General features: G+C 39.9%; 2 protein-coding genes across 3 annotated transcripts in view; both read right to left on the bottom strand.

The window, feature by feature from the left end:
- The window catches only part of LOC112052522 (uncharacterized), a 149,237-nt gene that overhangs the window by 74,623 nt on the left and 59,227 nt on the right, over positions 1-15,387 (bottom strand). Inside the window, exon 10 of one of the 2 annotated variants that reach the window (XM_052890100.1) lies at positions 15,230-15,334. The exons of the other annotated variant lie outside the window; for it this stretch is intronic. The gene's annotated coding sequence lies outside the window, so the exon portion shown is untranslated. Of the gene's footprint in view, positions 1-15,229; positions 15,335-15,387 lie in introns of those variants that run through there. 2 annotated transcript variants of the gene reach the window in all.
- Positions 1,713-10,789, bottom strand: LOC112052519 (uncharacterized). The gene is made up of 6 exons (XM_052890104.1): positions 10,609-10,789; positions 9,441-9,608; positions 7,859-8,013; positions 6,606-6,732; positions 5,844-5,852; positions 1,713-1,890 (listed from the first exon to the last, which is right to left on the bottom strand). Exons 1-6 carry the CDS (start codon positions 10,787-10,789, stop codon positions 1,745-1,747), a joined length of 786 nt encoding a protein of 261 aa, XP_052746064.1. The 3' UTR covers positions 1,713-1,744.

Below are 15,387 nucleotides of genomic sequence, written 5' to 3'. Positions count from 1 at the left end.
AGAAACTAGCGGACGCCCGCGACTTCGTCCGCCCTTAGACCTCTTTAATCCAACCCTTACAGTAGTATCGCTGTAAAAATGGAGTAACTTCTCCCGTTTTCCCAACATTTCCCTTCACTGCTCTGCTCCTGATCGTAGCGTGATGAAAAGTATACTATAACCTTCCCAGGAGTTCAGAATAATTTAACCAAGTTTCTTTAAAATCCGTCGAGTAGTTTTTGTGTCTATGGCGAATATACAGACAGACAGACACAAAAAATTTACTGATTACATTTTTGGCATCAGTATATTTTGGAAATATATTTCATGTACATAATGACCTCTCTACATAAGTATAGATTAAATATCATGTGTCTCAAACGGTGAAGGAAAAACATCGTGAGGAAACCTGCATACCAGAAAATTTTCTTAATTCTCTGCGTGTGTGAAGTCTGCCAATCCGCATTGGGCCAGCGTGGTGGACTATTGGCCTTATCCCTCTCATTCTGAGAGGAGACTCGAGCTCAGCATTAAGCCAAATATCGGTTGATAATGATGGCTTTTGTAATGTTTTGCCCGCTGGTTCACTATGACTTACTCTGGCCTCATTCCGAGGCTTCGGCCGTGGCTAGTTACCATCCTACCGACAAAGACGTAACGCCAAGCGATTTAACGTTATGGTATGATTTCGTGTAGAAACCGAAAGAGGTGTGGATTTTCATCTTCCTCCTAACAAGTTAGCCCGCTTTCATCTTAGATTGCATAATCATTTACCATCAGGTGAGATTGTAGTCAAGGGCTTACCTGTAAAGAATAAAATATATATATATATATATATATATTCATACAGTCAACACACTTATAGGCCTAGAGAGGAATCATGAATTTCGATGTTCGTTCTGTCGTCCTTCTTGATTTATTCACAGTCATATTTCATTGGCGCATTAGCGTTTAGTACAATGCTCCTAAGGTTTGATCATACAACGTCATCGTAATTGCTTTTTGCAATTACGATGACGTTGTATGATTTAGTCAATTAGTTATTTATAGTATTATGATGGCCATTTATGGCCGGTACAGGGGCGCCGACAAAGTGATTGCCTAGGGCGCTCCGACCTTTAAGAGTGTGCAATATGTAATTTGGTGGTTACAAATGGTTCTGGAGCTCAGATTCTGGAAAAGTTAGGAGCCTGATATTTGGGTAATTGATATTTCAAAGTGTTAGCTTCGTTATGACTATACAAAATACACAATTTGTAAAACTTTTCTTGATAGTTTATTTTTTTGAAAAATACATGTTTTGCTCACATTTTACTTTCAATCTCAGGAAAAGCAAACTTATTTTCTTAAATTTTTGTTTTGTATAGAAAATTAGGTATATATCTTGAGCATGGCCATTTTGTTTTTCGTTATGTTGTTTAATTTACTTGCAATTAGGTAAAAATGGTTTTGGCGCTCACGTCATAAAATTTGCATCGCGCGTCAATCGCTCCGTGCTTTTCACTCACGTGAAAGTCATAATTCGGCGTCTCGTTTGCGCTTCGAATTTTATCCATATCGTACCGACGCGCTGCGCGCTCTTAATCCGCCACTGTAGGCGCATAGGGTAAGTGTTCATTTACACGAGTGGCAGCTGCTATCGACGATCGCAGTCGGCGACGTCTCGGCGGCAGCCAACGGCAGTCGACTGCAGTCGTCGGTAGAGTTGCCGCTCGTGTAAATGAACCCTAATATGTTGGGAACCCCTAATTTATATCCTCTGATGTCAAGCCATACATACAATGATGTCGTCAGCGCCGGGGCTGAAGAACTCGATGTGAGTAAAGTTGTACCCCTCAGGTATCGCGACGCGGTGCGTACTGCTGGTGTAATTGTACGCAGCCGGCGGCACAAACTCTTCGTTGCCATCCTCTGGAAATACATCATCATCAACCAGTACTGGACCTGTAGCTGTGCACGTCGATTCTCTTTCTTCGATGTCTAACGCTTCGAAAACTAGAAAGATGTATGGGAATGACATTTGCTATCGACATTCCCATACATTTTTCTAGTTTACGATACGTTTGCGATCGTAGAAAGAGAAGCGACGTGCCACATGGCTACATGGCCTGAATTTAGAGGCGTCTTTACCTATAGTGCGGGATACGTTGCACCCGGGTGCCCCGATCCTAGGGGCGCCCGAACGTTACTTTTCCGAATTCGAATTAAACATTTTTTTTAAGTGAACCCGTGTGTTCTGTTATTTCTGTTTACCCTTCCATCCATAAAATTCATTTTGCCTGTGTAATAGAATTTAGAGGCGTCTAGTCTACTTATAGTGCAGGATACCGTGCACCCGAGCGCCGCGATCCTAGGGGCGCCCGAACGTTACTTTTCCGAATTAGAATTAAACATTTTTTTTAAGTGAACCCGTGTGTTCTGTTATTTCTGTTTACCCTTCCATCCATAAAATTCATTTTGCCTGTGTAATAGAATTTAGAGGCGTCTAGTCTACTTATAGTGCAAGATACCGTGCACCCGGGCGCCGCGATCCCAGGGGTGCTCGAGCGTTACTATTCCGAATTCGAATTAAACATTTTTTTTAAACAAAGTGAACCCGTGTGTTCTGTTATTTCTGTTTACCCTTCCATCCATAAAATTCATTTTGCCTGTGTAATAGAATTTAGAGGCGTCTAGTCTACTTATAGTGCAGGATACCGTGCACCCGGGCGCCGCGATCCCAGAGGCGCCCGAACGTTACTATTCCGAATTCGAATTAAACATTTCTTTTAAGTAAACCCATGTGTTCTGTTATTTCTGTTAACCCTTCCATTCATAAAATTCATTTTACCTGTGTAATATGGTGGGCGTTACATAATTTGCATCTGTCTTCCCAAACTAAAATGGTCAAATGTTCCAAAAAATTCCAATTTTTTTCTGGGCGCTAGGGTGATGATTACACTATGATTGCCAACCGTACTATGGAGATGGAGATACAGGATACATTTAGTAGTAGAGTAGTAGAGTTGGGTGGTCGAGTGAGTTGTCGTCTAGACATGCGTTGTTAGTTACTTGGCTAGGATGCAACACAAGCGGAGATGGGGAGCATGAACTAGTTGTAAAGAGGCCTCTAAACCCAATTGCAGTGAGTTTGGTTGATACGCAGTAGAGTTATAGTTGTAGCCGAGTTTCCATACAAACTTCCTCACTGTGAAACTCCATTCATAGTCCTCAATGTTCTCACAATTATGAATTAATTATGTTATATATACTTACTTGGTATTGCTTTAAAATGGAATAAATAGTATCAGATTTATCAACGATGAAATTAATAATTAATTAATCAAAATTACTTGTGGCAATAAAAATTCAAATGAATTCACAAAATAATGTATACTTACGAGGTACAATTTCTAAAATAAAAACAAATATATTGTAGTTAGTATATTAGTAATAATTTAATTATAATTATTATTCATCGGGAAAATATTACATTAATAATAAATAGATTTTTTTTTATTATGAATGAACGTTTGACTTACCATCTCCTAAAAATATAAAGTAAATATTAAGTATATTTATACAGAAAATAAATGAATAACATAATATTATATACTTACATCTAAAAGTGTGAGTATTGGCATATAACGTGGCAATACCAATACTGTAATACTTTGCCAATAAGCATCGATTCGGATGAATTTTATGACGTTTTTAGTATGATATTTTTTTTTATATTACTCGTGCGATCAGTCGATAGACTATGAGCAGAGGAGTTGTAGGGAGATTTGGCGGTTAGAAGCAACCTTTCCCAGCGGGAGAAGCTCCATATATATGTATGTCATATGTGGCTTTCAATCAAGAATTTGCCGTCTTTTCAAGCGTCGAATCGCCTAATCGCTAATCGAAAATTAGTATGATTATAATAATAATTATATTTCCTTTTTTTATTACAGGAGTATGTAGTTAATTTAGTGTCAATAATTGTCATTACAGGCTGTGCTTGGAGGTCCATGCAAGAAGCCTATGTCAGTGGATGTAAATCGGCTGTTAACTCAGACCAATTATAGAAGGACCTGTATCGCACTCATAGTCACCAACAAAATTGTCTGTCATTTTCTGAGGAAAACGAGCTTAGATTTATATATCTTATACTAAACTAGAAGTTTTTGCCCGTTTTTTACACAATTCGATTACACAAAAATGTATTTTTACGGAGCTCTTTAACCGACGAACACGATTCAACTATTTAACATCGATACTATAGAGACAGTTTTTATAATCGCATTAGATCGTTGATCATATACTTCGACAAGAAAAGTAACGTCTAGCGAGGCAGTTCCTATACAATAATTGGTCTGAGGCTGTTACTTATTTATTTATTTATTTAATATCAAGCAATACCATACATTACATTATACAATATAATAATAATAATTACAAGTTACATTTTTGTTAATGATGATGAGGTTGAAATTTATAACATTTGTCTTTATGTCAGTGATAAAATATGTAAAAATGCTAAGAAATACGTACGTTCATATTCTAGAACGGGAAATAAATTAAATTAATTGTAATATAGGTTAGGACATTTTAGTTTTGTATTTTGTTATTGAAGTTTTTTTAAGCTATTGCAAAGCTTTAGAGCGCGGTGACCGAATCAAGAAATTCCGTAACGAAAATAAACCTAACACCCAAGCCGTGCATCAAGTTAACATTTCGACGTTATATCGACTCAACTGGACAAGTGGTGTGAAACTAAGGGGCAAAACTTATCAAACCAGAGTTTTCTTGTAAAGAAAAAAAAATACTGCTTGAAAAAATAATTATAATTGCATAAGTTGATAAAAAATGCTATGCTATAGCTTTACCGCGGCAGTTCCCGAGTGCCACAAGTATTTTTTTTTTATTTTATGTTGCCTTTTTTTTTTTTGGGAAACTTACCATCGTCACCTAGAAGAAATATAAAAATATGTAATGAGTGGGTATGACAAAGTCCAGCGGTAGAAAATTTAATTTAACCCTGCTGAGAAGACTATAATTTATATTTTTAGGAATCAGTTGGGAAATTTAATAAAAATCACAACATATTATTTATTCACACACACACATGAACTTTGCAATAAGAATTTCAACAAAATCAAAGGTCTAATCTAAGCTAACTTCAAACTCGTTAATAATTACACAACACTATCTTATAACAAATTCTCAAACTCAAATGGACACTGGACAGAGATTGACTTTACTTGTTATCGCTATACTAAAATCGCCCAGAATGAGATGCGCAACGACTTATATAGGCTTGCTAGCTAGTACCTCCATTTTTAATCCCTACTTTCATGTTTTTTTTTTATTCTTTACAAGTTAGCCCATAACTACAATTTTTTTTTTATTCTCTACAAGTTAGCCCTTGACTACAAGTTCACCTAATGGTAAGTGATGATGCAGTCTAAGATGGAAGTGGGCTAACTTGAAATCGGGAGGAGGATGAAAATCACTCCTTTCGGTTTCTACACGGCATCGTACCGGAACGCTAAATCGCTTGGCGGTACGTCTTTGCCGGTAGGGTGGTAACTAGCCACGGCCGAAGCCTCCCACCAGCCAGACCTCGACCAATTAAGAAAACTTCAATCGGCCCAGCCGGGGATCGAACCTAGGACCTCCGTCTTGTAAATCCACTGCGCAAACCACTGCGCCACAGAGGCCGTCAGTAGTATGATGTCATATCGGAATTCTCCTAACAATATGTATTTTAATTTTTTTTTTTAATAATATTCGTCAGACAATACTCACGTTCCGCTGTAAAGCAAATAAAAATTGTCATAAGTAATTTTATTTATTTTATAAAGTTGGATTAAAAATGAAAAAAAAAATCATCATTTTACCGTAATTATCTGTAACAAAAGAAAAAACATGCTAATGACATCTATCAAACTATAAAACAAACGTACTTAATGCTTAAACAAAAAGTGGTAACCACTATCTATTAACAAAGCAACACTTCAGCATGCAAGTAACACACGCTACAGTGTCGCCCCGTGTGCGTCCTCGCTCGCCAGCTAGGCTGAATATGTACCAGATCTAGCACATGTTCCAATACATGTCCCAGATCTGGTACACCCTCACTTCTCTCTATCTGTAAACTACCACAGCTGGCCATTAAAGCCTGGTCCGGAGAAGGGAGAATGAAGACGTACCAGATCTATGCGTATAACTATTAAACTCACGTCTCAACTCGCTGGTCAACAAAACCTGGTCCAGGGAAGGGAGACTGAAGATTTACTAGATCTGGCACAAGATCTAATGCTCACACCTCTCTATCCGTAGAATTCTCTTATACTCATGCCAAAGTTCGCTCCTCAGCAAAGCCTGGACCGGAGAAAGGAGGACGAAGACTTACCAGATCTAATACATGTTCCAACACACTCTCTATCCTTAGACTATTGTTATACACACAGCTTCCTCGCTAGCAAGGCTCAATGTGTACCAGATCTGGCACATGTTCCAATGCTCATAAATCTCTACCCGTATAACTAACACTCACGCCTTAACTTACTGGTCCAGGGAAGGGAGACTGAAGTGAAGATGTACCAGATCTGGCACACGATGCACACACCTCTCTAACCGTAAAATTCTGTTATACTCACGCCACAGCTCGCTCGCCAGCAAAGCCTGGTCCGGGGAAGGAAGGCTGAAGATGTACCCTATCTGGCACGGATTCCAGTGTTCGCACACCTCTCTATCAGGGTCCAATTCTGTCACATACTTGTAGCTCTGAAAAAGAATAAATACAAAATATTGAAATCCAAAGGAGAACTACTTAAATACCTTTTTGCCTATGCCCTGCGGTTTACTTGCATATAATTAATTTAATGGGGAAGACGTATCATTTAGGAATACAGACAATTAATAAAGAAGTAAAAAAGGCATCATCAAATCAATCAAATTATGCCTAAGGCCTTATGACTATGCAATGACCGAGGATGATGTTGGCTATGGATAGGTTTTTTTTTTAATGCAAATAGGCTCGCGTTTGACCATGATCTAACCTGATGGTAAGTGTAGATACAGTCTAAGATGGGACACGCTTGCCTAGAAGATGCCTATTCACTCTTGTTTTGAAGATACCCAAGTTATAATATTCAGGAAACACAGTCTTGGGAAGGGTATTCCAAACCCTAGCCGTGCGTATGAGAAAAGTAGACGCAAAGCGTTTTGTACGGGTCCTAGGGACATCTACAACATAGGGATGAAAACCCACCCGATGTCTTGCGGTGCGATGGTAAAAAGGCGAAGGTGGTATGACGTCGAATAGCTCCTGAGCACACTCACCAAAATATATCCTATAAAACACTGATAAACTGGCAACTTTCCGCCGATGCTCAAGGGTTTGGAGTTTTGTTAAAAGCGGTACACAAGAAGTAAGAAGAAAGATGAAATTAACAATAAACCCTGTCCAAGTATGATTGTTTTTGTTGAACGAAGTCCGCCATTCTGGTGCACGAGCTAATAATGTTATTGGGGAACGGCTGTTAAGGCACGTTAAGGTATAAGAGAGAAGAGAGTGAGTCAACATACCCTGTCCGGGTAGTAGCGGTAGTGCACAAGCACATCATCAGTGTCCTCCAGTGCACATTTGTTGGCTGTGTAGTTGAGTGATGTCCGCTCTACTGGTGTACAAGCTACCACTGTCCTAAACAATGTTAAGGTTGACATATGAAGAGAGTGAGTCAACATACCCTGTCCGGGTAGTATCGGTAGTGCACAAGCACATCGTCAGTGTCCTCCAGTGCACATTTGTTGGCTGTGTAGTTGAGTGATGTCCGCTCTACTGGTGCGCAAGCTACCACTGTCCTAAACAATGTTAAGGTTGACATATGAAGAGAGTGAGTCAACATACCCTGTCCGGGTAGTATCGGTAGTGCACAAGCACATCGTCAGTGTCCTCCAGTGCACATTTGTTGGCTGTGTAGTTGAGTGATGTCCGCTCTACTGGTGCACAGCCTATGACTGTTGTGCCGTTGCGGGGCAGGTCTGGCCCCTCCACTTTGTGACCTGGAAACATAAATTTATTTTAGTGTCAAAATCACGAAGACTGAAGACGAAAGTTTTCGAACAGTGCGTGTTGCCAGTGATGAGTTACGGATGCGAGATTTTTTTTATAATAATAATGATTTATATTTAAGAAAAAATACACATAATAACAAAACAACAGCCTTATTACTTAAGTTATTACTAAGTATACAATATTCATGTATAATTAATATATATCGATGAGGAAAGAGATGGAAGTTACGACACGGTTTAGTTAGTGCAACTTCCATCACATAAATGATCTGTCAATAGCGAAGTGGCATGTCGATTCTCTTTCTACGATCGCAAACGCTTCGAAAACTAGAAAAATGTATGCGAATGACATTTGCTATCGACAGGTCACGTGATCAAGATCTGTCATTCGCACGCTCTACTCTCGAAAGGAGAGATCCGTATATCTATCAAGCACTAGCGGACTCGGTCAAGCTTCGCTTTGACTTGAGCCTACCCCTACCCTACCCATACCCTACCCATACGCTACTCCTACCCTACCCCTACCCTACCCATACCCTACCCATACACTATCCCTACCCTACCCCTAACCCTATCCTACCCCTAATTTTCTTTGATATAAACCTCACGGAGCCCGAGACCTTTCCAACGAATGCAAAACCGTGGAAATCGGTTTGTGCGTTCTGGAGTTATAGCGTCAGGAAGGAAAACCCGACTTATTTTTATATAGTAGATAAGGTCATAAAAAATGACAGCTCTATCTCGCTCTCTTTTTTCCATTTTATTCCCTCGGGAAAGACTCAGACAGTCAACAAACTTAAGGTGAAATATACATTACATACAATTACAGATCTATCACACTAGCGGATTGCGAGCGTTTTCAAAGCGAAGCGGGCGCGCAACGTACACGCCGCGTATCCATATGCAGCGAATTTGCTGCGGGCGCACAATGTTGTACTGTCTCGTACAAACGCCTGTCTGTCCCAGTGTTGCCAAAGGTACGATTTAAATCATATTTTTACGACTTTTTGGCTCTTGTACGATGTACGATCGAGTAATCGAAATCGTACGCAAAATTTACGATCTTTCAAATCTTCTCTCTCAAATCTCGACGACAAAATTAACCTGCGATGATTTGTTGGTTTGGAAAGAAAAATACAAGTAATATAAACAATAGTTTTTTTAGCCAGAAATCTGTTTTTTTAATAAATTTTTATAAATAAAACAGGAGTGTTTCCTTGTCAGAATCCATTTTGATAATGAATGTAATGTACGTTGTTAATTCGCTACAAAGCATGCGACGAAAACGTTGCGAATCCGCCACGTCTCCGCGACGTTTTCGCTGCGCAGCCGCGACGTGTTCGCGACGCTGGCAAATCTCTAGTATGATAAGGCCCTTACGTCTCGCTCAGTTCCTTCATATAAAAGTGACTTACGGTTACAAAAGAAGTATTTGCTCTCGGCCACGTAGAGTTCCTTGTCTTCAGCGCTGAGACAAGAGTCGTACATAACTTGTGTTGGCTCAATGTCCTCCTCGCACATGAGCGAGCCGGAGCCGTCGGGCTCTTTGGGCGCTCGGTTGGCAGGACACCGGTAGAACAAACCTTGGAATAATAAACATGATATCAATTAACCATGGCTCTCTTAATGATATAATAAAAAGGGCTCTTGCCACCATAAATGCGCTAATCGAGCCATCAGGAATCAGTCGGGATGCTGGCAAGAGACCTGATGGATTGACGCTGGTTGACTGGGAAATTGGGCGGGCCCTAATATGGGACGCTACATGCATCGACACATTAGCACCGTGTCATATCAGGGAGACAGAATCAAGACCGGGAGCCGCAGCAGAAAAAGCGGAAACCGGTAAGTGGCTCAAGTATGCCTCTCTGACAGAAAGTTACATATTTGTACCTTTTGCCGTAGAGACCCTTGAGCCATGGAGTCGCAGTGCAAAAAAAAATTACAGAATCATTTCACCGCGGCTAGTTGCCTCGACTGGTGACAGAAAGGCTGACTCATTTAGCGCAAAGGATCAGCCTGGCTGTCCAGCGCGGAAGTGCAGCCAGTATTCTTGCCACCATCATCATCGAAAAACACCGTTAAAGATTTTTTAAAAGAAATCTGATCCAACCGATAACCATAATCGCAGATATCTGCGACGTTGACGCCCTTCTCCCCGTTCTGCACGGCTGTAGTGTGACGCGACGCTCCCGCTCCGCGATATACCTTTCCGTATGATGAGCGGCGGCTTGCCCCTGATCTCTGCGACGGTGACGCCCTTCTCCCCGTTCTGCACGGCCGTCATGACGCGCTTGTGTAGTGTGACGCGACGCTCCCGCTCCGCGATATACCTTTCCGTATGATGAGCGGCGGCTTGCCCCTGATCTCTGCGACGGTGACGCCCTTCTCCCCGTTCTGCACGGCCGTCATGACGCGCTTGTGTAGTGTGACGCGACGCTCCCGCTCCGCGATATACCTTTCCGTATGATGAGCGGCGGCTTGCCCCTGATCTCTGCGACGGTAACGCCCTTCTCCCCGTTCTGCACGGCCGTCATGACGCGCTTGTGTAGTGTGACGCGACGCTCCCGCTCCGCGATATACCTTTCCGTATGATGAGCGGTGGCTTGCCCCTGATCTCTGCGACGGTGACGCCCTTCTCCCCGTTCTGCACGGCCGTCATGACGCGCTTGTGTAGTGTGACGCGACGCTCCTGTTCAGCGATGATGTATGGAAGAAGTTCCTCCGATAACACGTCAACCTTCTTCTTTGCTTCTGCGTTCATCTGGATTTAGAATGAAAAACTTAACCGTCTATCCGTAACAGCTGCGGCGTTTGCAAATGTCGCATTTTTTCGTCTTGTCGAAACGTAACGGAAAAGAGAGCGATATTTTGGTCGACATTATCTTTTCGTCTTTACGCTCAATCAAATGGCGTGTGTCAGAAAAACGGGTTGACATCAGAAGCTGATTTAAATAGCAAAACACTATTACTGAATGATAGACTGACAGAGAATAGCAGAGAAAAACCTTGAGTGAAGTCCCGAACTTGTGACCGATGGACGTAGGGTGAAAGACGTCTTTTAACATAACATAGTTAACACTTCCCTTCCCACTACTCCCCACCTAACTCACGGAACATTTCGTACTATCTCGGCCCGTGACTATGATTAATTGTAACCCTAAATAAAATAAATTACCCGGTCAGCATCTTTGTTGAACTTTATTCTCGTTCCGTCCTGTGAAAAAAATATATTTTATAATAAAAAGGTAAAGTCTAGGTCGGGCTTGCGCACCGAGGGTTCTGTATAAACCTGGGTTATTTTATACGGATGTAATATTCGATTCAACATTTATTTAATACTAACTGATTAAAATTGAGATTATATGTAAAAAAAGTTATCCGGTGACAACCCTTCGTGGATATCTCAGAGTCATCATCATTATTAACCCATATTCGGCTCACTATTGAGCAGGAGTCTCCTCTCAGAATGAGCGGGGTTAGGCCTTTAGTCCACCACGCCCAATGCGGATTAGCAGACTTCACACACGCAGAGAATTAAGATAATTCTCTGGTATGCAGGTTTCCTCACGATGTTTTCCTTCACCGTTTGAGACACGTGATATTTAATTTGTTAAATTGAAATTAATTGGTTGTTATTGATTTGATGTTAATCCTATTAATTTTTTTTATCTAACTTAATCTCACCTGATGATAAGTGATAATGCAATCTCAGATAGAAGCGGGCTAACTTGTTAGGAGGAGGATGAAAATCCACACACCTTTCCGTTTCTACACGACATTGTACCGGAACTAAATCGCGTGGCGTTACGTCTTTGCCGATAGAGTGGTAACTAGCCACGGCCGAAGCCTACCAGCCAGACATGGACCAATTAAGAAAACCTCAATCGTCCCAGCCGGACCCAGGACCTCCGTCTTGTCAATCCACCATACCACTGCGCCACGGAAGCCGTCAAAAACTTACGCCAAAATCGAATTGACCGGCTGAGGAGATCGCAGTGGAGGGTTAATTTGTCACTAAATTAAAAAAAAAGATAAATGATCTTACCCTCAGACCAATTATTGTATAGGACCTGCCTCGCTAGACGTTACTTTTCTGTCAAAGTATATGATCAACGATCTAATGCGATTATAAAAACTGTCTCTATAGTATCGATGTTAAATAGTTGTAATCGTGTTCGTCGGTTAAAGAGCTCCGTAAAAATACCTTTGTGTGTAATTGAATTGTGTAAAAAACGGGCAAAAACTGCTAGTTTAGTATAAGATATATAACAAATCTAATCTCGTTTTCCTCAGAAAATGACAGACAATATTGTTCGTGACTATGAATGCGATACAGGTCCTTCTATAATTGGTCTGAAATCTTACCACTGCCTGTCGTCTGATGATATTAGCAATGTACCGGCCGCGTCTGGTCGCTGGGAGGAGCACACTGCCTGGCTGGACCTCATCACCTGTCTATGTACGAAGGGTGTTCACTAATTAATGAGAATGATAGGGTAGTGGCATCAAAAGATGAACGTTTAAGTGTTTTATACAACTTGGAATAAGTTAATCAGACATTTTAAAACAAAAAAAAGGCTTTTTCGAAAATTTTGAGAAAGCCTTCGATTCGGTGAAAACTTGGGCTGTGATGATGTTTTTGCAGAGTTGCCGGATCGACTACAGGTACATCCAAGTGTTGAAGTGTTTGTATGAATACGCCCCTATGTCAGTCCGTATACAGGATCAGACTACGAGACCAATTCAATTGCAGAGAGGAGTGCGGCAGGGAGATGTAATCTCCCGAAGCTATTAGCCTTTGCAATTTTATTTATTTATTTAATACTCTTAATTTGTACACCACAATAAATGAAAGAAAACAAGCAAAACAGAAACATAAGAAAAAGTAGAATACAAAAGGCGGCCTTATCGCTTAGTAGCGATCTCTTCCAGGCAACCTTAGGCTTAGGAACTTATTAAGATAACTGTAGGTGGTGTGGACGTAATAATAATGTACATTATACATACAGACAAATAACTACACACAAATACATAAACCATAATACACAAATTATATAATAATTATAAATATCATAAAATAAAGTAATATATCATTATGTCGTATGATAAAAATTCTTATAAAATAAAATATGTCACTAGTGACTAAGATAATATGTCTTAATGGAATTTTTAAATATGTCAAGGGATATGAATTTCCGAATGTCGACTGGGAGTGCATTCCATAGCTTAATAGCACGTACAGCAAATGAACATTTGTAAAATTTACTCCTATGGAAAGGCATACACAGAGTAAGAGCACGACATGTTCTTAGCTCTGATTGCACTCCCAGAAATGTGAATTCCTTAAGATAAGGAGGATATTTTGGATTAAAGAGCACACTGTACAAAAGAGAAAGTATATGCAGATTTACTACGCAATGTAACTTAGATAAAGTTCCTTTCCATCCATTTATTTCATTTAAAGATTTAATTGGATTTGTGGATGAGCCCATCCATGTTTTACCACGAGTACTTGCGACTCGCTGTAGTCAATGTTTTCATGGTCAAGGATAGTATAAATGTTGCACTATACATGGGTAAAAAATTGCTCACATGTAAATATCGAACTGTTCACTTTTTGCCACTACCCTATATACTTACATTTCTCTATGTCGGGAGTGACGACTCAAGCTGCCTCTACCACAGAAATCACTGAAGTCACGGAGCGCAGACAGAGAACCTCAGAATGTCCGAACATCCACATCGATCGTACATAGAATAATATTTAAGAGGTTAATTGGACAGTAATGTAGTTAATTAATAACTACTTTATGAGAGGCTAAAAAAAAGTTGGATACAGATAAAGTAGTTATTAAATAATTACATTCCTGTCCAATTAACTTCTTAAATATTAATCTATGTACGATCGATCTACGATGAGGTTCTCTGTCTACGCTTTTGACTTCAGTGATTTCTGTGGTAGAGGCAGCTTGAGTGGTCAGCCCCGACATCTATATTGTTCTATATGTTGCATAGCTCCCTCCTAGATGTCTATTAATTTATATATGTTTTTTCATTAAAAATCAATAATTATCATTATCAACCCATACTCGGCTTACTGTTGAACACGAGTCTACTCTAAGAAAGAGAGGGGTTAGGCTTATAGTCCACCACACACATAGAGAAATAAGAAAATTCTCTGGTATGCAGGTTTCTTCACGATGTTTTTCCTTCAACGTTTGAGACACGTTATATTTAATTTCATAAAATGCACACAACTGAAAAGTTGGAGGTGCATGCTCCGAGCTCCGGACTAGATTCGAACCTACGCCCTCTGAATCGAAAGCAGAATTCATATCCACTGGGCTATCACGGCTCTGATACCTAAAGTTTTAGGTAGCATGGGTGTGGTGACAGTTGCCATAAGACGTCCATATTAGTAATACCTACTATTATCGCGAACGCGGCCAACATTCAAGAACGTAACGAACTGTCAGCCGCACCATGCTACTTATCTGAAAAACACTTTACATACATTCCTTATTCTTACTTACCGGTTGATATCCGCAAAGAACACAACCAAAAATTTCAAAAAACAACAAAACTTCCCACAACATTGTTTCTATATTTCAAAAATTAAACTAAAACTTTTAGTAAATTAATTGGGCTACACAAAAATTAACCTTAATTGGAGAGCTGTTAACTTTTTATAGTTTGTATTTTTTAACAACTGCCTACATGAACTTAATTTGATGATTGTAGGGTTGCCAGGTTGCTGAAATTAAAAACCGGACTGTGAGGAAACCTGCATACCAGAGAATTTTCTCAATGGTGATGATGACTAGGTTTGAATATATTGATTTTTATGATACATTCGGGTAAATAAGGTCAATGTTAACTAATTTATACATAAAAAGCAAAGATTGTCTGGATATTTGCAAAATAAATAAGATTATAAAATTTCAAAATCTATTGAATTTTTTTTATCGTTATTAGATGAAAATTCATACAGTTTTAGCTTCCTTACATTAAATGTGACATTTTTCAATAAATGAACTATAAACATAAACGCACAAATAACAAAGATATAAGTAATTTTGTTTGAACGCCCATACAAATCTAACGATCAGCGAGCGAACGACGTCACTAGTTCGTGCCTTTTTGTTTGGAGCGTTTTTCAGGTATCCGCGGCAGCGCCGCAAATCTGACCTTTTAAATCCCTGTAGCTCCGAAAGTAATGATCGCAGATACCCTGTTACTTTTACAAAATTGCTTTACTATTAGCGTACTCTTGATTTATATACAATTTAAAAAACTGTCATCATCCCTATTCTCTGCGTGTGTGAAGTCTGCCATTCCGCATTGGTGCGTGGTGGACTA

This window comes from Bicyclus anynana, chromosome 27 (genome assembly GCF_947172395.1).
Source record: "Bicyclus anynana chromosome 27, ilBicAnyn1.1, whole genome shotgun sequence".
NCBI lineage: Eukaryota > Metazoa > Arthropoda > Insecta > Lepidoptera > Nymphalidae > Bicyclus > Bicyclus anynana.
The sequence above is the reverse complement of the archived record's forward strand: the minus strand, read 5'-3'. Positions and strand labels throughout refer to the sequence as shown.

Bases quoted from the DNA above. Each gene is read 5' to 3' on its own strand.
- LOC112052519 (XM_052890104.1), bottom strand. From the start codon at position 10,789: ATGAACGCAGAAGCAAAGAAGAAGGTTGACGTGTTATCGGAGGAACTT. The intron at 9,609-10,608 runs GTATATCGCGGA...TATTATTCCAAG, and splicing joins ACCGCTCATCATACGGAAAG to GTTTGTTCTACCGGTGTCCT. The intron at 6,733-7,858 runs GTATGTTGACTC...ATTCTTTTTCAG, and splicing joins ACCGATACTACCCGGACAGG to AGCTACAAGTATGTGACAGA.